At 46.9% G+C, this 24,828-nt stretch overlaps 2 protein-coding genes across 8 annotated transcripts in view; one reads left to right on the top strand and one right to left on the bottom strand.

Annotated features, from left to right (window-relative positions):
- Positions 1-19,650, bottom strand: part of arhgef25a (Rho guanine nucleotide exchange factor (GEF) 25a) — a 37,563-nt gene extending 17,913 nt beyond the window's left edge. For 2 of the 7 annotated variants that reach the window (XR_007488204.2, XM_049752742.1), the window contains exons 1-9: positions 18,563-19,650; positions 17,568-17,670; positions 4,256-4,572; positions 3,775-3,885; positions 987-1,120; positions 836-902; positions 503-606; positions 347-416; positions 13-102 (exon numbers count right to left, since the gene is read on the bottom strand). Coding sequence is in view for 6 of the 7 variants with exons in the window: in XM_049752742.1 (XP_049608699.1) it covers positions 13-102; positions 347-416; positions 503-606; positions 836-902; positions 987-1,120; positions 3,775-3,885; positions 4,256-4,572; positions 17,568-17,670; positions 18,563-18,697 (1,131 nt within the window). In the remaining variant the exon portion in view is untranslated. Of the gene's footprint in view, positions 1-12; positions 103-346; positions 417-502; positions 607-835; positions 903-986; positions 1,121-3,774; positions 3,886-4,255; positions 4,573-4,642; positions 4,682-12,528; positions 13,562-17,567; positions 17,671-18,562 lie in introns of those variants that run through there. The other 5 variants (XM_049752740.2, XM_049752739.1, XM_049752745.2 and 2 more) reach the window with 5 other exon arrangements.
- A 1,223-nt stretch (positions 19,651-20,873) lies between these two features.
- On the top strand, positions 20,874-24,522 carry ankrd33aa (ankyrin repeat domain 33Aa). The gene is made up of 5 exons (XM_049754062.2): positions 20,874-21,005; positions 21,531-21,833; positions 22,501-22,630; positions 22,704-22,844; positions 23,347-24,522. The coding sequence occupies exons 2-5, from the start codon at positions 21,585-21,587 to the stop codon at positions 24,114-24,116; spliced, it is 1,290 nt and encodes a 429-aa protein (XP_049610019.1). The 5' UTR covers positions 20,874-21,005; positions 21,531-21,584; the 3' UTR covers positions 24,117-24,522.
- Positions 24,523-24,828: the final 306 nt, after the last annotated feature.

Below are 24,828 nucleotides of genomic sequence, written 5' to 3'. Positions count from 1 at the left end.
TAAGCTCCTCACCTCGAAGTAAGTTTCGATGTACTCCGAGACAATATGCTCCGACTTGGGTTTGTTCTGACAGTACACCACGTACATGTGCAGACGTCGCTCCTGCAGGCCAAACAAAATTGGGCGAGAATACGGCACATTAATTTCTCCCCGGGATCAATAAAGTATCTATCTACCTATCTCGCTAGCTAGGTAGCTAGCGAGCTATTTAGCTAGCTATCTATTTAGCTAGCGACCTATTTAGCTCGCTAGCTAGCTATCTAGCTAGCTATCTATTTAGCTAGCGACCTATTTAGCTCGCTAGCTAGCTAGCTAGCTAGCTATATGTATGTACCTCAGTACTCACGTGTTTAATGAAAAGCTGACCCAGTCGTTCTGGCTCGGCCACACACTTCTCCAGCTCTCCCAGGAAGTAGCTAGAGAGGAGGAAACACAAACAACATGCCTGGATGCCCGAGCCATTGTTCCTTTGTCCTCCCCTGGAAAAAAATGGAGGCCTTACTCTTTATGCCAGTCAAATATTTGATGAATGTTCCCAAAAACAATCTTGTCTTTTCCCTTCATGTCCTCCGGTATGCCTTTGGAGTTCATTGTGGCCATGTAGCCCTGCAAGACAACCACGGAGGTGCTAATGGAATTTGGACCAAAAAAGAATCCATGACTCGTAAAGCTAGCTTGCGCATCACATGACTTTTTTGCAATTTTTGCACGCCCCCAAAGTATTTGAAGCGATCTCAGGCACCAGCTCATAATTCCTCACATCTGTTTCAAACTGGAGACGGCGCCCAAATGCCAAAATGGCAATGAGGAGGATTTGAAGTTCTTTGAGCTTTACCTCCACTATGAGGCCCAGGTCTGCTACATAATGCTTCTCCGTCTCAATAAGCTCCTTCAATACGTACCTGAGAGACAAAAGAGACAAATGGGTAACCATAAACTAAAGTAACATCAGACTTAAGATCCAAACTCTTGACGAGAAGACCTACAAGCTTTTTTCAAGGGCGCTTCTCCGTTCTTCTTCGGTGTCCGCGGCCGAAGACCACTGACTGCAGGTGTCGTCCATCAGGACGGAGCCGCTGTCGTCAGGAGCGACCGAGCTGGACTGGGTGTCCAGAGTGTCCTGAAGACGCACAAGACGTGTCAATCAAAGGCGGCTGGGGCGGACCGCCATTGTGGCAAACAACGGCGATAAAGCGCAAGCGGGGACGCGGTAATGACGCAGGTTGCCGAGGCAACCGGCGCACGACAAATTCGAACGAGAAGATGATCTGACGGAGATGGGCAAACCTGACAGATCAGTCAAAGAAATGGAAGGAAGAAGATAAGGTGATAAACATGAAAAGTTTGCGGTGCCGCTGACAGACGAAGCCGCCGAGGAACCTGATTGAGTTTGGCGCCCGCAGGACAAGCGAAACGACGACAGCAGGCGGAGAAGTGGCGGGCTGATTTACGAGCTCGTCAAGGTTGTTTTCCTGTTTACCATCCGACGCTTGGAGGAGCCCACAGGCATGGCTGCCGCTCTACCTTTTCATTTCTGCTGCGGCATTCATAACAAGAGGGCGCCCCCAATCCTTGAGATGCCGTTTTCCTGGAATTCACAATTTACCGGGGGCCACAAGCAGCGTATGCTAATCCCGCTAAAATTTGAACAACAACCTTCTCTCTCCCAAAAATGATCCCATTCCTTTATTTTTAGACACTGGCTTGTTTATGTTCCTTGGACGCTCCAAAGCGAAATCTAAATCTACGGCTGTCTGTCTTTGCTCAAATCCATGTCAGCCATCACAGGTCAGGTCAAGCAGAGCCTCCCAAATTGGAACACAAAACACACACACACACGCACAAACACACACCGCTCCCGCCACCAGAAATATACACCTAATCGCTGAGAAATAAATACAGACAGAAATGTGAGTGAGTGAGTGAGTGAGTGAGTGAGTGAGTGAGTGAGTGAGTGAGTGAGTGAGTGAGTGAGTGAGTGAGTGAGTGAGTGAGTGAGTGAGTGAGTGAGTGAGTGAGCAAGAGAGTGAAAGAGAGGAAGAGGGAGAGGGGGAGTGAGAGAGGGAGAGAGAGAGAGAGAGAGAGAGCGGGAGAGAGAGAGAGAGAGAGCGAGACAAAGAGAGAGAGCGAGAGAGAGAGCGAGACAAAGAGAGAGAGCGAGAGAGAGAGAGAGCGAGAGAGAGAGAGAGCGAGAGAGAGAGCGAGCGAGAGCGAGAGCGAGAGCGAGAGCGAGAGCGAGAGCGAGAGCGAGAGCGAGAGCGAGAGCGAGAGAGCGAGAGAGCGAGAGAGCGAGAGAGCGAGAGAGCGAGAGAGAGAGAGAGAGAGAGAGAGGGAATGCGAGAGAGGGAGAGAGGGAATGCGAGAGAGGGAACGCGAGAGAGAGAGATAGTGAGAGAGAGGGAATGCGAGAGAGGGAGAGAGGGAATGCGAGAGCGAAAGAGAGCGAGAGAGAGCGAGAGAGAGAGCGAGAGAGAGAGAGGGGGTTGGAGGTGGTAGGTGCACAGCAGGAGCGAGCGAGTATCCACGGAGACGGCGAGACCCCTGGCTGGTTTTGTCCCTCCAGGAGAGCTTGAGCCAAGCTGCTTCCCTGATCACATCCAGATGTGCCCGCAGAAAGACGAATGGCCGTCTCCCCCGGGTCCACATTTTATTTTTCAGCCAGCCAGCCCGTAAATAAGCAAAGCTGCATCTCGGCGAGACAAACCTTGACAACATAACTGCTGAAATGTTCCCCTGGAGTTGCGTGACCACAAAATAAGTCCAACGCCGGCTGGCGGCTGTTGCTTCTATGCACTCTTTGTTCTCTCTGTGTTTTGGTACCATTTATCAAGCATGCGGTGCGGTCTCCATGAAGTCATTCCCAAATCTTTACTTGCGCTTGGAGGTAGCAACCATCATTTGCTTTGGAAGAGCATCGCGTGTGTTTGGCCTGCTAGCTCTCACCGTGCCCGAGCGCGGAGAACCAAGGATAGCGCCCGACAACTTCATCGTATTGTTGATGTTGCGGGGCGAGACGACCGTACGGGCTGTTCCTCAGGAAAACCATTGAAAATGTTCTCATCTGGTTCGCCAGCCAGCTTCCTTTTTTGCTGCTTAACAAAATGTTCCACTGATGGAGAAACAATAAGCATGGTCGACTGGGGGGGGCTGATTTGATAAGAGATAACAGTGTGTCCAAAAGTGTTCTCTCCTTCTGTTCTCTCTCTTTCAAGATGGCTGACCTCAGTCTTCTTATTTGAGCTTTTTCATGATAATCATTTTAGCTTCAGATCTTTTTTTCTTTCAACTGGCAGGCAGGTAGGTAGGCCAGATCCGAACTAAGAGCCAAACGGAGGCGCCCGTTTGTTTGATGACGACATGAAAGCATTCTTGCCAAGCATCAGGTGTCCTCAGCGACGGCATCTTTCAGCCATTTTCTGCTCGATGCTATCCGAGACTTTTTGTAAAATGCGAGTCTGGCTTGAGACAGGTTGCTGCCCGCCGCTTACCGCCACAGACAATCGAAGACTGCGCGACTGACTGACGGGTTCCTAGTAACGTAAATTCTAGGAATTATTTATTTACTTGACTGGCAAGTCCACTTATTGATTTTCTTGGAAAAAAAAAAATGGCCGCAGAAAGCACTTCATTGTCAGCCTCCATCATGTCAAGGGGAGGAGGGGGAAAACGGGGGAGATGTTTGGAAAAAGCGGGTCAAATGTTCTGTTTGTTAACAAAACAATTGTGAGAGAGAGAGGGAGACAGACAGAGACACAGAGACACAGACAGACAGACCTGCGTGTGAGGCAGAGACGTGCAGCCAATGAGCGAGTCGGTGATGTAAGCGGGGGACTGGAGTGTGGCCGGCGACAGATCCTCGGGGCTCGCCAGTCCGTCTTTCCACTCCTGCCGTACACCAAGACAGAAAAGCAGCTTCGTTGGTCATTTCAGGTGAACTGCAGCTTCATGTTTTATTAATAGCAGCTAAAATGTTGGAGACTCATTTGAATCCCAAAACTAATCATGTGACCTCAATTGACCTTTTGCTAAGCGCTGCAATCAGCATTGAAATATTTCACGCAGAGAGAAGCATTTTTTTTTTTTTGGCTATTAAGCCAAATACATTGAAATATTTCACGCAGAGATTTTTTTTTTTTTTTTTTGCTATCGAGCCACATACTGCATAATTAATGATGACATCATCACCAAAGCGTTTTAGAGCAAAGTTCAGTTGATAGCTAAGGACAAGTAAATGATCGCTCAGCATAAAGCTCACCAGTTCCGTCTGCGTGACGGGCAGGATGGCGAGAGGCTCGTCGGGCCTGAGGGACCCGCCCGGATCCTGGCTCGGACTGCGGGACGGAAAAGGAGGAGGAAGAGGAGGAGTCTTTCCCTCCAGTTTGCGGATCTGACGCTCGCCTTTGGCCCCGACGCTCAGCTTGCGAACGGGGTTGCTCAGCCATTTCTTCAGCGTGCTCACCGAGCGCTTGGAGCCCGGCGAGCTGGGCGCCGAGCTGCTGGAAGCCAGCGGAGGCAGAGACGCCACAGAGGTTGACATGCTCCCCTCGCTGCCTGCCGCCGTCGAATACGAGTCTGCGGGAAGAGCAAAAGAGGTCAAGCGCGGCCGGGCCTCCGAGACTCCAACCACGTCACGCCGGCTTACGCTGCATGTTCCATAAACGGTGGAGCGAAAACGGCATATGTGAAGTGCCCGCTGAAGCAAAACAGAGGGCACCGCCGCAGGTCGCTCCGACGTGGAAGTGAGCGAGAAATAAAAACAAAGAGTGGATATATAAAAATAGCCACACACACACACACACCCCGAAGACACAGCTGTGTGAGCTTTGTTTACAGGAAGTGCACCATTTTCACTTGGTCACATGATGAGATGAAAGGTAGAAGAATGTGGATGAAGATGATGTCAGACGTACGAAGGAAGCTTGCACTTTTGAGTAGGTCCAAAAAGAACCAGGATGTTTGCTTAGGACTGGTTTTTTTTTTTGTTTCTTTTGTGTCCGTCGTTACCCCCAAATGCGTTCAAATATGCGACGCATCCAGATGACCTCAGGTTTGACCCTGGATCGCTTTTAGGATTACTGTAAGCCGACAAAACCTTTGGCCACTATCTCCTTTTGAAAGCACCAAATATTCTTTCCAAGAATGTTATCGGGGTTGCGTTGGTACGTGTCTCCCAAGAAAATTGCCTTGATAAAGTTGAGCGTGGAGACAGCTCCCTCAAATTCCAAGTAGAGTGAAACTCCAAGTCCAACTTGAATGCGGGCACTGTGGCTTCAATTTGAAGTGAGCGTGGATGATTGTCCTTCTCCGAATGTCACCTTGCCTGATGCAAACACGACTTTCAAATCAGACATGCTTCACGCTTCCACAAGAGGGAGAGAATTTCCTCTCTAATCTGAGCAGCGTGTGTCCAGCAGAACAATCGCTGGAAGCGGACGTGAGAAGGAAGTCTGACTGGGAACTTTGCATGCTAGAAACTCTTGGAATTGGATAGTTGAGGCTCGCAGCATTTCTGAGAGTCCCACCAAGGTCGAGAGAGGCCGAGAGAGCGGCTGAAGCTCTTCAGCCCGCTGAATCAAGTACCGTATTTTCTGGACTATAAGTCGCCCTGGAGTCGCAGCAGCCATAAAATGCATAATAAAGAAGAAAAAGCATAAGAGTATAAGTGGGGGAAATTTATTTGATAAAATCCAACACCAAGAACAAACATCTTGAAAGGAAATTTAAATTCGAAATAGAATAGGCTATGCTAATGTTACATAAACAAAGAACTGAGAAAAAGCCTGATGTAACACATTACATAAGTCGCTCCTGAGTACAAGTCGCACCCCCGGGCAAACTATGGGGAAAAAAAAGCGACTTATAGTCCGGAAAATACGGTACACATTGATATACACATAACACGCCGGATTCATCACCTCCACATCTGTCACCATGGCAACTGCGGTTTCCCAGCTGACCCGATAAAGCTCAGGAAACCTTCAACTAGGTGCCGCGGAGAGAGCTGTGGAATCTTTTAGTCACAGCAACGGGAAAGCACAAAAGGAAAAAGACGTTCAAAGCGACACGCTCCCCCGACTGACAACCTTGCTTATTTTATATTACGCACCCACACATTCGGGGGGGTTCATCTTCCCACTCTCCCTCAACCCTGCCGTGTGCTGATAGTGCCGCACGCTATTCATTGGGATAATGGAACCTCAAATCAAAGCTTAGCTACAGCCATTTTCTTAATGCAGCTTAACTACGGCGCTAGCTTGTGACAATTCAGAAACATCAAAACTGCTTTGCTCACTCATCTTCATTGCAACCAAGATTCATGGAAAAATCTAAATGTTAATTACACGGTTGAGATTGGGGTCGTTTGTTTTTGCTAATTTTATCGTGTTTTCAGAAAGCTCCAGGAAAACAAGTTTTCACAAGCTCAATTAATGTGGCGGAAGCTAACCCGCTAATTGTAATTAACAAACCACTTGCCCAGTCACGTTAAGAGGGCGACCGCCGCCGTATTCTCCAGAGGCCCGTAAACGTTTGGCACAAAAGAGGAGAGCGGGCAAACGTGGAACATCAAGAAAAATGAGCTTGGAGAAAGGCGCACGGATAGACAGCCATCCTTTTCCTTTATTATTGATCACTTGCTCTGAGAGCTGCTGAGCGGACAAATCAGGCTAAAAGCGCGGGCGCTAATGGAGCATCCTTGTTCGCAGCAACTCCACTTTGTCCTTTCAACACACACATCCACACACACACGAGGCAAGCAGATGCAATCAATAACAACACCCCCCCACGTCGCAAGAGCTGCACAACATCACACACACAAACAACATCCCCTTTCTCGCCCGACAACTTTATTGCGTTCATCCCTGGCGGGACGGCTCGATTGCATTTTAGCCACTCAGAGGAAATGGACACTCAGCACGCAGGATGTGCAGACTGAAAGGGAGACAACCAGACAGCCAGGCACTTAGTATCAATTGCGATGGACTCCATAGTTTGCCAGGTGGAGAAGACATTTTCCAAAGCTCCACCTTTGTCCTGTAAAATGACGTCATTGTGGCTTTTGGGAATCTTTGACACTTTTGCGTGACTATGCGCGTTGACATTTGATTCATGCAGACCTGTGATTCATAAATAGCGGCCGGTACTTGTCTCTCCCACCCTTCCTCCTGCATCATCTGACCCCCCCCACCCCGAATTCTTTTTCCTGCCACTGCGTATTAGTCTGCGTTGCACTCTTGCCCCTTGGATGTCAGCACACAAGAACAAGGAGGTGCAAGCGTCTTTCTAAAATCGACCTAAAGGCATCATTTCTTACCTATAATAATCAAATTTCCCTTTGCAGTTTTTAAAAGCATAGAAGTAGAAGTAACAAGAAGGCAGACGAAGGAACGGAGATTTCCTGTCCTCCTACTGACCCACTTTTGGAATCAACACACCGCCACGCTTCCAGGAGCACACGCACGCACACGCGCGGTTAAGTAACAGAGGAAGAAGCCAGCCCGTGTCAAGCATCAACGAAAACTCCAGAAGAAAAAAAAAGCCTTGCCCGAGTGCCATTAGGAAATTTGGGAGAGCAACCAAACGGCTGGCCAAATTCTGGCCGACATTGCAATTTGTCCTATTGAATGTCCAATACACACAGAACAGAATCATCTGCTGAACAAATACCAGAGAAGAACTGAGTCAGATACAACCAAAAAGTCCGCTCGCGTGTTAGCAAGCAAACACATCATCACAATGATTATCCAGGCACACGCCAAAGAGGGGGGGAGGGGGGGGGGATGACTCACACGTTGGCAAACAAGGTTGACATTAAGTCCAGCAGGGCTGAGAACACAAAGCAAAGTGGTGGTCAGGATGCGAGCCAGGTGAGATCAGAGTCCGAGCAGCACCTACGATCTCCTCTTGTGTTTTTGCATCACGCTAATTTGGTGAGGCCAAGGAGCGCACAAAAGGAGCAGCTCAAAGCTTTCCAGACAAATATTGTGTCATGATTCTCGACTTCATCGCCATGGCAACCAAAGTCAAAAGAAGAAAGTGAGAGAGAGAGAGAGACGCACAAAATATGAGACCATGGGAAGATGAGAAAACAAAAGACTCGCCGCTTTAATGTCATCATTAGCATCGATTTTTTTTTTTTTGTCAATGTTTCGACCAGAGCAGCTGCAATTGTTATTTGGAAAACAATACGCTTTTGCTTCTGGCCATTAGGAGGACGTTCGACTAATACACAACATTTTTCCACTCACACAACAACACACTAAACAGGCAAATGTGACACACACACGCACAAACACACACACTTTTAGCCGCAATCTAGAATTCAAATCGCTACAGTGCGCTCGCTAAGGTTTTTGCACGCCAAGTAAAAAGAATTACAAGTGACTTTGAAAAGCCGCCTAAAACTCAAACTCAAAAGACAGACGACAAGAAGCTCGACTAGGAACGAGTATAACGAAAAGACAAGAACGACAGACGGGACGAGAGACAAAGGACATCAATGACCCGACAGGAATGACACGCAGACAGGATTTAAATACGAGACAGGTAACGAGAGGCAGGTGAGATAGATTGTGAGTTGACGCAGGAAGGGAGGGGCGAGTACACAGACGGACAGTAACCATGACAACCTACATATAATAAATAACAGTCGTGACAGATGTGACCTGTTTAGTATACGGCAACGACGCAGCTCAGGCTATTTGACATTGACTGCAAAATTTTACTCTTACAATCCAAGCAATCGTCAGTTGTAAAAAAAAAAAAAAAGAAAAATTCTACTCTTACAATCCTAGCAAACATCAGTTGCAAAAAAAATCTACTCTTACAATCCTAGCAAACATCGTCAGTTGTAAATAATAATAATGATAATGATAATGATAATGATAATGATAATAATAATAATAATAATAATAATAATAATTCTACTCTGACAATCCATCTTCAGTTCTAAAAAAATTAAATTTTACCCAAGAAAAATGAACATCTTTGCAGTTTGGTCATATAAAAACAGCATCTGCACCTATTTGTTTCTCTTAAAATGAAAATAAAGATTGTTGGTGTAACATCTCCCGTGTTTGAGAACTGCTTACAACACGTACAAAAAAAAGTGGATCACAAGGTTCAAAAGGGAAAAAAGTATCGTTTGAAAAAGTGGCCTCTGCTGTTGGAGAATTCTTGCTAAACAAGGTATGGAATGCACTCCTGTCTTCCATAATTTCTTCCCTCATTCGCCTCCTTCTCACATTTACCAATGGTGCTTTGAGGAAGCCAAAAGGGAGCTTGCAAGTTGGAGGAAAGCTGTGCAAAAACCCACACGTCCGGGAAAATTGAGCAAAACGCTGAGCAGAAAAGAAGAAAAACGTTGCACATCATTCATAACCGGCAGGAAGGGGAGGGGGGAGGGGTTAGATTCCAAATCATGCAACACGGGTTGCCACAGGTCACCTCGTCCTTTTCCCCCCCTCTGTCCTCCGCCTGCATGCGCAAGGAAAAACAAAATCATATGGACACGGCGGAAAGGCAGGGCGCAGGGTGGGCTCGGGGGCGAAGATTAAAAATATCTCGGCCGGCACACAAGGTCGGGGCGCAGCAGTGCAGCGGCAGTGGCGGCATACCTTCAATTCTGCTATTTTGGTTGCTTTTTCCATAATGTCTCTAGTCTGCCTTATAAGCTGATGTGAAAAACAGGTTCTCCAGCTGAGACATAAAAAAAAAAAAAAAAAGCCACGCTGCAATTTTCCCCCACTTTTGCCAGCAGGGCTGCTCTCCGTCACAACGCAAGCCATTTGTCAGGAAGTGTCTGAGGAAAAGACGTCGACAAAGTGGCTTCATTTGATTTCTAAGTGCTCGTCGGAAAATGCCCAAATCGGAGACATCGTGCTCACAAAACAAAGAGGCCAAGAATTGAAATAAGCAAAAAAAATTAAATCTTGACAAAGAAAAAAAAAAAATCCCCAAAATCTTGAATTTCTTTTTAAACAAAGGCCAACTATTAAAATATTTTTTTTAAATCTTGTAAAAAAAAGAAATTACCCCAAAATCATGAATTTTTTTAAACAGAGGCCAAGAATTAAAATAAAAAATTAAAATTTTAAAACAAAATCATAAAACAAAGAGGCCAAGAATAAAAATTTTAAAAAAATCAAATCTTGATAAAAAACATCAATACTTTCTGTATCGTGTGTGTGTGTGTGTGTGTGTGTATCTTTATGACACAGCTCAGTCAGCACACAAGCTGCGCCTTCCATCGGCTCAATCATAAAGCAGAAGCAAAACAGCGAAGGAAAGCAAACGAGCAGCCATCAAGAAGCGACCGCTGGCCCACGTCGGGGTGGAATCGTCCATTCAAAGCAAGAATTCTGTTTTGGCAAGGCAATCACAACACTCTTGCATGACTTGCTCCATGACTCAGCATTTTCCTTTTACAAAATAATTGTGGATGCCGGAGATTTCTATGGGGCTTCCAACATGACCATGTATGCACGTTTTGTGTTGTCACTGGGAGTCTGTGCGGCTTTTTTTATGTGAATTCCTTCTCACGTTTCCAAGTCGGGACTCTCAAGTGCTTTTGGTCAGTCTCAAAAAGTGTCTCCTCACAGCCTTTGGCTTTCAGATCTTACAAGAAGCTTTTGAAAGTGTTTTCCGCTAACGCTAATGACAGCTAGCTTTCGGTATAGCCGCTGATGTAAATGATGGCGTGCCAATTCTGTTGTGGGGGAGGAGCAAGACTCCAAAGGTCCGACCAAGCCTGGAAGGAGGGTGGGGGGGTCACGAGAACTAAAATGCACAGCAATAACCTAAATATGTCCAGTGGAATGTATTTTGAAACAACGACTTTGTTACGGCGTGCAGATCGGCGCTAATATCGCACAGCTGACTTGTAGCCATTTTCCGTAATTATGGCTCCCACTGTTGGGCATCTTCCCAATCTTTCCAACCTCCGTGCCGTCGAGTTCAGATGAATAATCCCTCCTCACTGCCATTTCCCTTCATGCCAAAATTGTCGGCCATAAAACAAAAGTAACGCAGCCCGTTTTTGGATCCATATTAAATCAAATGTGCTTCCTGCTTTGTGGCACAAAAAGAAGAGGCGGCCTACAGAGAATGAGCCGATTGAGTTGCTTGTTCTCGCAAAAGACGGCCGCCGCCAGCCACCGCCAGCGTACTTGAAACGAGATCGTAAATTATCAGATTAAGCGTGCCACGCTGGGTTAGGAGAGGGGAGGCAACGCAACGCCCCGTGGAGCGCCAAAGAGCCTGCACATTGGGACATCATGGCCGACAGACACGTCATGACGGGATGACTCACGTGGCTTTTGAATGAATGGGATGGATGGATGGATGGATGGATGGATGGATGGATGGATGGATGGATGGATGGATGGATGGATGGATGGATGGATGGATGGATGGATGGATGGATGGATGGATGGATGGATGGATGGATGGATGGATGGATGGATGGATGGATGGATGGATGGATGGATGGATGGATGGATGGATGGATGGATGGAAAATTGGCTTTTCCGAATTTCAAAATCTCTCGCCCCTCTGTGATGACAGATGGTCTTCTCCGACGCTTGCGGGAACATCTAATCCTCGTCGCCAACTTTAAAGATTACCTAGAGCGGCACGACGAAAACATTCCACGGGGAAAGTAAGTTCACGCCCTGCCGCTCTCGATTCCTCAAGCAACGCGAGCGACTCGACGTGGTAACGAGCGGGCACGGGCTTCACATGACCAGTTGAACCCGGAGCCTGCTGCACACTTGGAACGGAGCCAATTCCTGCTCAGACTATAAAACAACACGGAGTGCTTTCCGCTTCCAAATGTCAACTGGAACGCCGTGACTTCTCAGTCTTCCTTTTGGGTCCAACTTCCAGAACCTGATGGCAGCGTATTTGCCCTGGCTTGGGAACTGCAGGCCATGGAAAAGTAGAATATCTATTACATAAGAGATTAAACTCAAGGAATCTCTGGTATTTAGCCAAGAACGCCAGCCAATAATATTAAAGCCTTCTTTATGAAGACCCCCCCCCCCACCCCCCGAGACCCCCTATAGCCTCAGCTTGCTATTTTTTCCTTTCCGAGCGTCCGCCGCCCGTTCTGCTTTGAATGGAGCGTCCTACTGGACTACAGCTTCATGACAACATACGGCACAGTTGGCGTGAAGGGGGGGGGGGGGGGGGACATTCCCCCTTACGTGTTTGATGCAGCCACGTGCCGCGCATTCCCGACTAACGCTTTGCAACTCCACCTCACGTAAACACACACTCATCCATCCCGCTTGCTTTTCATGGAAGAATGTGTGATGCACATCCTCCTTTCCTGTTCCGTCTCTGCTTGCTTTATACGAGAAAGTGTGTGTGTGTGTGTGTGTGTGTCACACCTGTTGCTTTAGTGGGAGCCTTTCACTTATTAAATCAGAAGATGCATGACGAGTCGAGATAAGAAGCTAATGCGGAGGAGGTAGAGGAGAGCAACTTCAAGCGACTGACTTACTTTGTGTATGTGTGTGTGACACTGACCTCTGACCCGGGCATAGCAGCAGCCACACTTAGTCAGGACTTTTCGGAACAAGTGTTGGCAGCCACAGCAGCCTCGGTGGTGGCGATGGCGACGGTGGCCCCCTTTCATGCTGTTGGACCATGAGCAGAGGTGGGCATGACCCGCCGCTCCCCCGCCCCCCCCCTGCCGTTAAAAGTTCCGAGCGGAAAGCAAAATCAGGTCCGTTTGGCCTCCTCCTTTAGTTGACTTCACATCCACAGTCCAGAAAAGAAGACGCAAAGAAATCCAGCGAGCGGGGGATGACCAGCCATTTTGCGCTGAGCATATTGTCTTCAGTTTTTCTTCAATGTTGTACGCGGGCTCGCTCGCCGCTTGTGTGAACTGCCCGCTTAAAAGACAGACTGCTTCAGCCAAGAGAGACAGAAGAGGGGAGGGCTGAGGATGGAGGGTGGAGTCTGCAAGCTCTCCTCACTGGCTATTCCAGGAGAAGGTTCCCACTCCCCTTATTTTGGCTCTTCCTGAACGCCCCCCGCCAATAAAGCACAACTCGCTTTTCCATCTCAGCTGTTTTTTTTCCTCTTGCACGAGCAGATGAAAAGTTGATCCCCTCCCACCCGTTGAGACTTCATATTGAGAACAGAAGAGAAGCCATGTTAGGTCGCAGGTGTCATGCGCTGCCGTTTGCTTCAAAGTGACATGCAAGAATGTTCTTGCCTTTCCCGGCGACGTCTGTGTTCGCTCAACACGCGCAGCTTTTCTTTTCTCTTTGTAATTCCGTGGAGCGAGCCGTGGGCTCTCCGATTTCACTATGTTGCTATGCTTTGTGTGCGTGCGCGTGTGTGTGTGCGTCCTGACAATTCATCTCCAAGCTCAGTGACTGGCTAATGTGTTAGGAGAGACAAACAAATCCCAGATGTCGTCTCTGCACAAAGACGGAACGAGCGAGGCGCTTGGGGATCTGCTTTCAAGGTGCACAATGTGCTGAACAAGATTCCGTATGCGACGCTTATGTCTTTGCTCCCATTTCTCGGGAGATGAACTCATCAAGCAAAGACATTTTCACCCTGTCCGGCAAGATGTGGCACAGCGAGATTCTCAAATAAATATAAATAAATAATTTAAAAAATAAAATAAAATAAATAAATAAATAAATAAATAAATTCATTCATTCATTCATTCCACAAAGTCAGCTCAGTACAAAGTGATGTCTGACGTCAATTCTCGTCAATGGCGGTGAAGGAATTAATCCCAGAAACGTCTCAAAGGGCTTTTAACATGGCCACAGCTGACAATTATTCTCGAGCTCATCTCAGCATCACGCAGACAATTTGACAACTTCATCTGAAGCCGCTGGAGTTCTGTTTGGAGTGTGTGCATCATGTGACTAAGAAGCTTATGAAAGAAAAATCCTCGAGGTGTGCTTATGAAAGAAAAATCCTCGAGGTGTGCCGCGTTATGCCTCGCTGCGACACCTTCCGTCACTCTCAAAAGTTCTCGTTGCATAAGAACAGCGAGATGCCTCCTAAGACGTCAGCTCGAAAACTTGATTCTACGCCACACGTGCTTCAAATAAAGCGATTCAAACGAGCATCAAAGCGTTCTCGCCGTCGCTTCAAAAGTCAACAACATTCATAAATGTGAGGTTGAAATAAGCTGGCAAAGTGTGATAGCACAAGACGCCCAGTAGGGGGCGTTAATAGCTGTTGCATAACAGACATCGATACCGTCCGCGTGGTGTCGGCTTACTTGGTAAAAGCTCGGCACGTTTGTCGAGGAGCTGATAGGAGATTAAATCGTGTCGTTCGTGTCGCAAAAAACTGTGCAGGAATATGGAAAATCGTGCTCATGATCTGGGGGGGGTGCATTAACACCCTTTTGTCTCTCTGCTTTTATCTCGCCTTGACTCCCCCCACGCATGCCCCCCCCCCCACACACACAAAAACAAAAAGCAGCACAGAGGATTGAGCTACCGAATAGCAAGCTTATTGACGGTGAGCTGTCTCGGCGAAGCGACGCGTCCAAATTCAAAATGGCTTCAAATCAACTTACGTAACATTTGTTCGGGCAGGAGACAGTCGATCCGCATGCAAGAGACAAATTCGGGAAGGAATATGATTTGAAGAGCCCAGACGGTGAACTCTGATTTTTCTAAGTACAAGTAGAAAACATATTTTTCCAAATTTGCTTATTTTGTGGGTGGATACAAAAAAGATGGTGTAATTGCACATCCACGACAGTAGATGGCAGCGGTGCTCTCATTGTCAGTTACGCATTCAGTTCTTCACCCCCAACCCATCCACCACCACTAACATTAGCCTCTCCTCAGTCCATCATCCAGCTGAAACCCTGCCAAAATATGCTCACTTCGATTTTTTCCCCCCTCTCCTATTCCCTTGCCGATTCTCCCTCTTCCTTCGTGGCAAAGCTGAGAGCCAATTAAGGAGAAGGGGCATCCTAGACATGTCGAGGGGGAGCTTTTCTGGCTGCCGTCCCATCTCGAAATGGGAGCCACGGTCAGGTTAGCATCTCTCTTGGCCTGCATTCGCTTTTTTCCCAAAGACGTAGAGGGAAACGAGTTTGGCTGCATCTCCATCTAGCAGAAGGAAAGTCTCACTTTGTAGGATGTGAAGGGGTGCATCAAAATGCGGCAAGAGTCAAAATGGTTTAACCTGAGGCCCTTTCGCCACAATGCCACTCAGCTTTAGCTTTAGCTTCAGGTCGATCTCTGCCCATGTAAGGTCACATACCGAGTTCCTTCCCAGGGGGCCTCCAGGATCGGCACTCTCCCACCCTCGAGCAGAACTTGATCGAAATGATTTCATGCTGCTCACGTGACCTCACACTCTAATTAGAGAGTGTTGGAAGATCATGTTGGACGTTCGTGACAGTGTTGAAAGCGGTCACGCTAAGTAAGATGAGGACAGCTCCTCTCAAGGTGCTCCTTCTTGTCATTTCAAGAGGTTGTCGTCACGTGCCAACACTGGTCATGTTTGCAAAAAGAGATTTCAATCCAAAATTTGGATCTGCTGTGATTCCTCTCAAGGCACGTGAAGGTGTCTTGAAGACGGAACAGATGGCCCTTATGGCTCTCCGGAGCATGGCAGAGCCTTCTCCTCGTCCCATCCCTTCCACACACACACATATACACACACACACACAACAACACGCTGACCTCGGCGTGACAAAGCATAGCGGCGTGCAATCACACGTCCACAGCGGCTTCATCCATGTTTGATGGCCTTCCAAAAAGCGAGCTCATTCACGTACGTGCCTCAAGTATATTGAAATTCACGAGCAAGACAAAATAGTTCGATTTTTAATGTGGTAAAATAATTTTGACTTCATACAGCAGTGAAAAAAAGTTGCCACGTTATTTGCTACTCAGGAAGCGGCAGTAATATTCGTCGTTCTTCACAGAGGATAAAGAATATGTTTTAAAAATTTGCCGCTTAAAAGGTAATACACTGCAACACAAAGGCTAATTGTTAGCTTCTTTATGGTGATACTCATTATGCGTTAGCATTAAGCTAGGGGAAGTTGAGGTGAAGTTACGTGGTTGCTTGAAATCCATCGACCGGGGAACCTGAAACCTCATTTTCGGAAAAATCGTTCACTATCTGACTAAAAGGTGCTGTTGAGTTCCTTGACAAGTCGAAGTGAAAAAATATCGCCTGACCTGGGTCCTATCTCACAACACAAGGAAAGTTGAGTTATATATATGACGGCACCACTATATTTAAGAATTATCTTTACAATTTCCAAGATAGCTAAGCTGTTGAATTAGAAGAAAGGCTTTTTTTTAAATCAATAAATATTACGAGAATCCAATTTTCTAGCTTTTCTCTGTGAGCTGCGTTGCAATCCGATTTTTATCGCTTGTAGCTTTTTGTCCAACTTCCCCCAACATTGTCGTAATACTCCATACATGGCAGTGGAAAAAGTGTAACGTGAACAAGTGTGAGGTAGTCCAAGTCTGCCTCTTGTTGTTGTGGTCTGGCCGTCTTCCTGCCTTGTCTTGCCCTCATTTTCCATGCAATTTCCTATCCGGAGGAAATTTAGGCGGAAGAAGCAAGTTCTCGTTTGGTCACCTTGATTCGACATAACTTCTTTGTGTTTGTTTTCGGGAAAGAAAAATTGGAGCGGTTTTTCAAGCAGGCTGTTTGAGATAAGCATCGCGGACAGTTTCCTGTCGCCCTCGGCGGGCCACTTCTTTGCTACACCAAGCGTTGACTTACACACACAGCACCCAATCCAAACTCTGATCCAGAACAAAGTTCCTTTTGTTCCACTGCACTCAAGGAACAAGGAATGGCGCACACATGAAGTGCCTCAAGAAGTGCCACCAACGAACGGACCAACTTACACAATTAAATAAAAAAAATTAGAATACGTTTTGCAGTTTTAATTTTATATTTTTTTTTTGGGTGGGAGGGGCGGGGCAAACCATTTCAGGTGGAAAATGCTTATTCAAAGTTTAACTCCATTTTTTTGTTTCCATAATGCATTTAAAATGGCCGCGAATTGTATTTGGATGTTTTGGTGACTAACCGGGGGTCCACTTCAATATTACTCACTTATCGGCACGACTTAGATTAGTCCCCCTTCTAATCCATCTGGTATGCAATTAGTTAGACACTCACCGAGTGATCCTGCACTGGGAAAATTCTCCAGATATAGAAAAAAATAATAAAAAAATTATGAATACTCCAGATATTAAGAAAAAAAATTACAAATACAAAACATTTAGAAAATAATATAAATTAACAACTCTACTAAAAACTAATTAAAAAAAACTCAAAAAATAGAAAAATCTAAAGGAAATAAAAACTAGCAATAAAAATTAAAAAACCCTGTTTTGAAATGCGGCAAAATTAACATTGTGTGCTAATATTTTGACGTTCGAGTGATTGAGTGGCTCATGGGGGGGGTGGGGGGTTCGTTTTACAGCCTCCACATAAAGACGGAAAGTCCAGCGAGCGGGAAGCTTTTGTTGCTGGTGACTGGTTAGGTGAGGGCCAGTGTTTGGACGAGCACGGCGGGCGGAGCTTTCCGGTCCTACCTGTTCTTTCTCGGCAGGGCTCCCAATCGGGCTCCCAGCGGCCTTGCACGGGCCCCCTCTCCTCTCGCCGTGATGGGAGGTCCGCCTCGCCGCCCTCCACCAGCTGCACACACACACACACACACACACACACACAGAGCGCCTTTGTCAGAGGCAGTCCTGCTCTCCTGGAGCAAGTCTGGCTAAGAGTGATTACGCTCTCACAACCACAAAAATCTAGCTTGTATTTTTCCATAAGGCTTTCCCGCTTTCCTCCATCAGCAACAATTGAGTGGAAGGGCAGAGGTTTCAGTCTGCCGACGCTACTCACTGTTATGGCGTGATGGTTCCTGGCACGTGAGCTTCATTCACAGGACTCAAACAAACGAAAAAAGAAGAAGGGAAGACTACCAGACAGTGTGGAGTAATACAATGCCAGATGCTTTCTGCTAATGATGGTGATGTCATGCTCACGTGGCTCTTTAAAGGCCCCTGAAGCATATTTGGACGAGTAGGTCACAGGTCACATTGAAAAAAATGCGTGTTATAGCTTCATGAAGCTTCATGAAGCTTCATTCCAGATAGTCATCTAGCGGCTCTCGAATGCTCGGCCCGAGGCGCTGAGGGTGCCGCAAAATGTGGATGATGGAAAAAAAAACAGAAAGCTCTTTTGGAAGGCCTCTTTTAATGACCTTTGGAAAGCTGGACTCTAAACTGTTAAATATAAAATTAAAAAAATTATGTGTTTTTACCACTTCAATTATTTTCTTTTGATTGTTGCAGTTACATTAAATTTTATAGATTTTTTTTTATTATTACCAACTTTAACATTTATGATCATCCACAAGCATCGTTGCAGCCGTGACAGCTTGTCAACTGCTTATGCAAGAACGACATTGCACTCCATGAATCTCATATTACCACGTATCAATTAGTCAATCGCCTGATCACCTGATCACCTGATAAGCAACCCCCGACCGTCGATAAAAGCTGCCAATCACGTGCTTGCGACTCACCCAAGTTTGATTGGGCAATGCCACCGAGGTCAGCATGTCAGCCATGGCTCCCAACATCTGGTCCGTGCGTCCCTGATTCTTGGGAAGCGCCTTCATTCTTGCCTCCGAAGAGTCTCGCTTGTTCTCTTGTTCCATCCCCAAGCGCAGCTTCTAATGAAAAGCTCCTGTGCAAACACGCATGGCAGATTGATGGGGGCCTCCTCGTTCCGTCTTCCTCTGCGTCCGCCGCAGCCTCTTCTGGAAGTGTCCAACCGGTTGGCCCAGACTCGTCCGTCGCTCTCTCTGGAATCCTCCCGGCTAGTTCTTCATTGGCTGCACAAAATCACCGCCCCCAAACTATCCTCCCTTCATCTACCATTACTTTCCCCCCCTCCGTGTCTTCATGACACGGATCCCTTAGATTAGCTTCATTTAGCTTCTTCTTGCCTTTCTGTGACAAATCCAGATCCACCTCTTCTCAGCCAGTGACACGGGGAGAGTGTAAAGTCTCAAGCAGCAGGCGCAACCCCAAATAAGGTATGAACGCAGAGCCCCTGAAGCCCATCTATTTCTGATACCATCAGTAAATGGACCAACATCTCCACTAAAGTCCTTGAAATGACCACAATGAGCAATTCACTATTTGTCGGTGTTGCAAAATGCATCCAAAATAAAATTGGATGAAGCCCATGTGTTATCTGTTTGAAAGTTCATGCCGTGTTTAATCGTCACAGTTATTCTTCCAACAATGAGAGTCCATGAAGGTTGCTCAAGTCTCACTGCGGTTGCCAGGAAAGTCTTCTTTCCAAAGAAGGAAGGCTTTGCATCACACTTCCAATAAATGCTGAGTCTTCTTCCTTTTTAGAGATCACAGTATCAGATTAAGTTGCAGCAGAAGGCAGGCAGGCCTCAAATTGCGGCTGTCTTTGAATCTTTGAGCTTAGCGCAAACCTCAACTTCTCTGACTTTGCCTCCATCGCCCTACATGTCCAAAATTTGCTGTTAGTTCTCCGTCCGTCGGATTGATTCCCGGAGGATCCAGTAGCAGACTGAAAAAGTCGGAGCTAAGTGCCGGTAACAGTCCTGGACAAAGTGCCAAGAGTCTAATATTAGCCATGTGTGTACACAATCGCTCACCAAACAGGCTAAACTTAGCGCTGTCATGGCTTGCCAAGCCACTTGCAGATGTCTTCTACTCTCACAGCGACCTCTGCTGGCTGGAAGCGACATTTTTAACCTGCATGGATGACGACGACGGGTTGATAAATCAACCAGATTTATTGCCCAGCAGCCTTGGCCTTCATTTTCTTGATGTTGAAGCTTTCAGGCACCGTCTTCCGTTTTTGGTCTGTGCTCGTGCAGTCCTGATTACGCTTTCAGAATTTACCTGCTCTCTTTTTATTTTTTTTATTTTTTTTTACACAAGTACTTGTAGTTGTACGTACTTATGCCTCTTCTGATAATACGCCATGTCGTTTGAACATGTTTGACCTACCACACCAGATATGACTCAAGTGCTGCATTTCCATCTTTGACCTGAGGGAGGCAGACCTGAGCGGAAATCTGAGCGGAAGTCTTGCGCAACCTCAGCAGGTCGCCGCCCGGGTTCATGCGTCTTTTACACTTTGACATCATGTGAGTCAGGACGTGATGCTTTCAATCAACTTGCTCATGAGAGGGCTCTTGTCCACATTCAGTCCACAGTTCCCAAAATGGGAGGAACCACCAGTGGGAACTTTGCAACTCCAGTTGCTTTCTAATGACAATTCAATTTCTTCACAAAGTAACTAAAGTCCTGGCGTCACCCCTGGACCTAACAAAAACCCGCAGCGGTTTTTGTCACAAGAAATAAGACTTGAGGCAGCTTGAGCAAAACAAAATGTCTTTTTTAAAAGCTTCAAAAGTAAAATCAACTAAGTTAAAGGCTAATTAAGTGATGCTTAAAGGGAAGACATTAATGGGTGCCTTGAGAGAAGGATTCCAAAAGTTCCATGACCACGCTTGTAACTCAAAACAGCCATCTTTCCTTATACAAATGATTGATGGATGTCAACATGAAGGGCCCAATTTGACATCATCTCCTTGCACTGGCTTTTCGATGGACGGGCAATATGGTTAATATTTGGGGTACTCGATAATCTCGAGGGGATCCAGGGTTGCCGCTGTCTCTTTGCTAGTCTTAATCCCTCAATTTTCTTTAATCAGGATGAGAGGGAGGGAGGGAGGGAGGGAGGGAGGGAGGGAGGGAGGGAGGGAGGGAGGAGGCATGCTGCATGGTCTATGTTGGGACCTGCAAGGAGGACAGCAGCCCTTACAAGAGGTGGAGGGAGGGGCCAGACAAGACCCACGGACACTTTGGGGAACCAAAGCCAAACCAATTTCTTAGAAGAGAAGCAGCAAGATGCACGCGGCTGCCAACACAAAGGGAGAAGAAGATGACGCTCTCTGGATGGATTCTTTTAGGGTGAGGATTATTTACAATTGTGCATCAGTCAAGAAGGCACACGGGTCACGTTTGGAAGTTAAAGGGAGTTCGAGCAGTGGCGAGATGAAGCGGAAGGTACGCTCGGCAGGAAGTGGAAACCACAGAATGGGTTGAATTGAAAAGAAATAGCTAAAACTTTTGCTTGAGTGACAGAAAAAAATGTTTGCGGTCATTGATGAAAAGGAGTTTAAAGTTTGTCTATTACTCCACTAGAATGGCTGTCTATCAGCAGGTAGAGCGCACTTGGGTCAAAAAAGTTTCCTGAGCGTTTGGATCCTCACGTCGATAAGCGTAATCTGGCTCTCTCGCTTTATATTTAAATCATGGTCTTGATACATTTTCAACATGTTGAGAGCTACACTCAAAGTGCATCTTGCCATCTTCCTTGTGTGCTCCTCCAGCGCACCTTGAAGAACAAGCTTGAAGGTTTTGAATCCCTGTGAGAATCGCAAACATCACAGCTCAATTCAAAAGCCGGACAAGAACTTATTTTGGCACTTCCAGATGAGAAGACGAGACGCTCAGGTGTGATCCCGGCCGAAAGAGCGGTGGGGGCTCATGGCCTCCACATATGACCACCCCCATTCGGGTGCCGGCCCGCGAGAGGATTCTGACCCGGACCCAGACGGTTCCGACACCGGGAGCGTCCTCTGTGACGACTCGCTGCTTCCTAACATCGAAAGGCGTGACAAGCCTCCTCAAACGCTGTACGAGGCCTGCGCAGCCAATGACGCTGCCTCCCTGCGAAGCATCCTGGAGAAAGGTGTGAGCAAGGACCAGGCCATGCACTTGGACATCAACGGCAGGGTGAGAACCGCTGCAGTTCCATCTGCTCCAACGTGCAGTCTGGTGGTCATGGACCAACTCCAAATGTCTTTTCTTAACTTCAAAACTAGACTGAGGCACAATTCCAATCCCCCCTGCAATAGTTATTAAATAAATAAATAAACAAAATAAATAAATAAATAGCCATAGTAAATAAATAAATAAATAAATAAATAAATAAATACATGAACTAATTCATAAATAAATTGATAAATAAATTAATAAATTACTTAATAAATTAAATAAAAAAATAGATAGAGAGATAGACTTGTATGGCAAAGTAAAGAGAGACAAATGCTATTTTCCCAATATAATTTGAATTCATAATTTCCGAAATATCTGACTCCTGAAATTTACAATTAGATGAGTGCTTCTCAATTATTTTCTGTTACACCCCTCAGATTAATTTGTTATGCTATGAAATGATCTTACAAGTCATGTTTTTGTCTTTAGTGTTTCACTTGTGTCCATGTCAAAACACACATGGATTTAAAAATAAATAAATAAATAAATAAAAATAAAAAATTTATATATATATATTTACAGCGCACTACATAAACAATGGATGGTGGGAGAGTGAATGTATGTTGCGGTGGCAGGGTGGCGCGCCTGTTCCTGTTTCTAGCTTGTCTGCATTCTTGCCCGTCAGAGCGGACTCATGGTGGCTGTGAGCAAAGGCTTTGTGGACGTCGTCAGCACGCTGCACGTCTGCCCTCTCATCGACGTCAACCACCAGGACAACGACGGCAATTCCGCCCTCATGATTGCCGCCCAGGCTGGTACGTTGCACCACACACACGAACATAGGTCGGGAATTGACCCTCTGTTCACTGCAAGCTTTTCTTGGCGCAGGTTTCACCACCATTTTGAATTTCATCCTCAACCACTACTCTGGTGTGGACACTGAGCTCAGAGATCCTCGTGGCTTTACCGCCCTCATGAAGGCGGGCCTGCAGGGCCGGGAGGAGTGCGTGTCGGCCCTGCTCATGCACGGTAAGTTGATGTTCAAGTCCGGCATTAGACTCAAGTGCTTGTTTGTGCACAGAAAATAAAAGCACACCTTTCAAAATAAAAGCTTAGATGGCGCTCACGGTGAGAGCCGCTTAGAGGGCCCGATGGGGCACCCGGTCCTCCTTTGGTCAATATTAAAAAAAAGAGCCCTTGCTGAATGCGTTGAGTTCCAAAAGTGGCCACATGGTGGCGGTATTTGACTGCGCATCCTTCCATCCGTTTTTCTATATTGGTGCTTATGAAACGGGTCACTCGTGTGCTGAATCCAATGCCAGCTGACTTGGGCAAAAAAAATAACAGTTCACATCTTTGGACAATTTGAACTTTGGGAAGACGCGCTGTCCAGAGAAAACTCCCGGAAGAGCAGGTCAAGTCCACACGGGAACTGGAACCTCAGAACCGCCGCCACCGTGATTTATGACCCAACTCGAGACGAGTGAACCAGCAGCCAGCCATTAACATTTGACTCTTCGGTCACGCGCAGGTGCTGATATGAACGCAAGAGACCACGTTCAAGCCGGTGCTTTGAAGGACTGGGTCTTGAAGACAGGACGATTTGAGACATTGAGCAGAATACGCCGTCTGCAAGCTCGTCCTGTGGCCGAGCAGTTTTGTGAACGCTACGCACCCGAGTGGCCGCAACTCCGAGAGCTGGTGGCCAAGGCCACCGGCAGCAAAAGCACAAGCAGAAAACTGCGCCAGATCATCAAGAAGAACTTGACTTTCAGCTTCCCGCATGACCCTCAAAACAACGGGGTCATGGACCACATGGTGCGTATGACCACCGGCATCCGGAGCCCCCTGGTGGCCACCGCTTGCCATCCCCTGTGTCCCAGCAGCCCCCCGCAAATTGGCAAGCGGCGTTTTGCTCTTCCCGAGCGACTTGAAGAGCACAGCAGCGCGAAGCTGGAGGAACACGCCGTGTCTCACAGCAAGGGCCCCCTCGCCTCCGCCGCCTCAGTACAGCTGAGCTCCCGCTGCCAGGAGGCGGAGCGCGGGGAGAGCGCACCACCAGGGGGCGTGAGAAGCTTTATTCCCCGCAGCGTGGCGCGTAGGAACAGCATCTTCCCCACCCGCTGCGTCCCCAAAATTGAGGTGACCAAATCTGGGGAGCCTACTCCTAAAACGGAGAAGAAGAATCAGCAGAATGGCTACTTGGAGCTTCCCGTGTGGAGGTACAAGGAGAAGAAAAAAAGGGAGAAGCAAAAGGAAATGGAGGAAGAGAAAATATCCGAAAATATCGACAAAACATGACCCAAACTAGAAGTTTCCACAGAAACAGACAAAATGTAAAAGCTGCAAGAATTATTGCTAAAGTTATGCACAAGATTTGAGTCCAAGGCAAAACAGATAAAAAGAATTAATTCATACTACTGAAAATTAGAATGCCTTGTTAAGAATAGAGGGACGCATAAAGAATATTATCGTCAAGCAATTTTTGGACGAGGCTTCCCCTCTTGACTCCATGACGTATACTGTGCTAGTGCGCGTGCTTGTGCGCGTGCGTGTTACCTGGATTTCCTTTTTTGGCACTTCCCTTCGCAAACTTTGCGCATCATCTTGAAACTAACTAACGAGCTTGAATGAGCTGAACTGTCAGATTTTCCACCGAGAGACACATTTTGATCTTTTTTCCCTCCAGTTAATAAAATAAAACAAATCACAGCCACGGCGAGTGTTGTCGCGTCATCTTTGAAGCACATTCCTGCAATGTGCAATGCAGACTCAGTCCACAGGGGAAAGAGGAAAATGCGAGCTTTAGCAACAGGAAAACCGCTATGAGAACATTCCAGGCAGAGTTGAGCTGAGCGGGACAATGAGGGGTGGGACAAAACTGGACTGTGGCAAAAAAAAATAATAATCTTGCCTTTTGATCACGGTCAAAGACATCAGCAAAAGGCATGGAACAGAACTTGTTTTAGCAGCCCTCGCAGGGTGGCTGGAGAGCAGGCTGGCTCCGGGCTGC

The sequence above is a fragment of the Syngnathus scovelli genome, chromosome 2, assembly GCF_024217435.2.
Source record: "Syngnathus scovelli strain Florida chromosome 2, RoL_Ssco_1.2, whole genome shotgun sequence".
NCBI lineage: Eukaryota > Metazoa > Chordata > Actinopteri > Syngnathiformes > Syngnathidae > Syngnathus > Syngnathus scovelli.
The sequence above is the reverse complement of the archived record's forward strand: the minus strand, read 5'-3'. Positions and strand labels throughout refer to the sequence as shown.

Bases quoted from the DNA above. Each gene is read 5' to 3' on its own strand.
- ankrd33aa (XM_049754062.2), top strand. From the start codon at position 21,585: ATGGCCTCCACATATGACCACCCCCATTCGGGTGCCGGCCCGCGAGAG. The intron at 22,631-22,703 runs GTACGTTGCACC...TTCTTGGCGCAG, and splicing joins CATGATTGCCGCCCAGGCTG to GTTTCACCACCATTTTGAAT. The intron at 22,845-23,346 runs GTAAGTTGATGT...GGTCACGCGCAG, and splicing joins GTCGGCCCTGCTCATGCACG to GTGCTGATATGAACGCAAGA.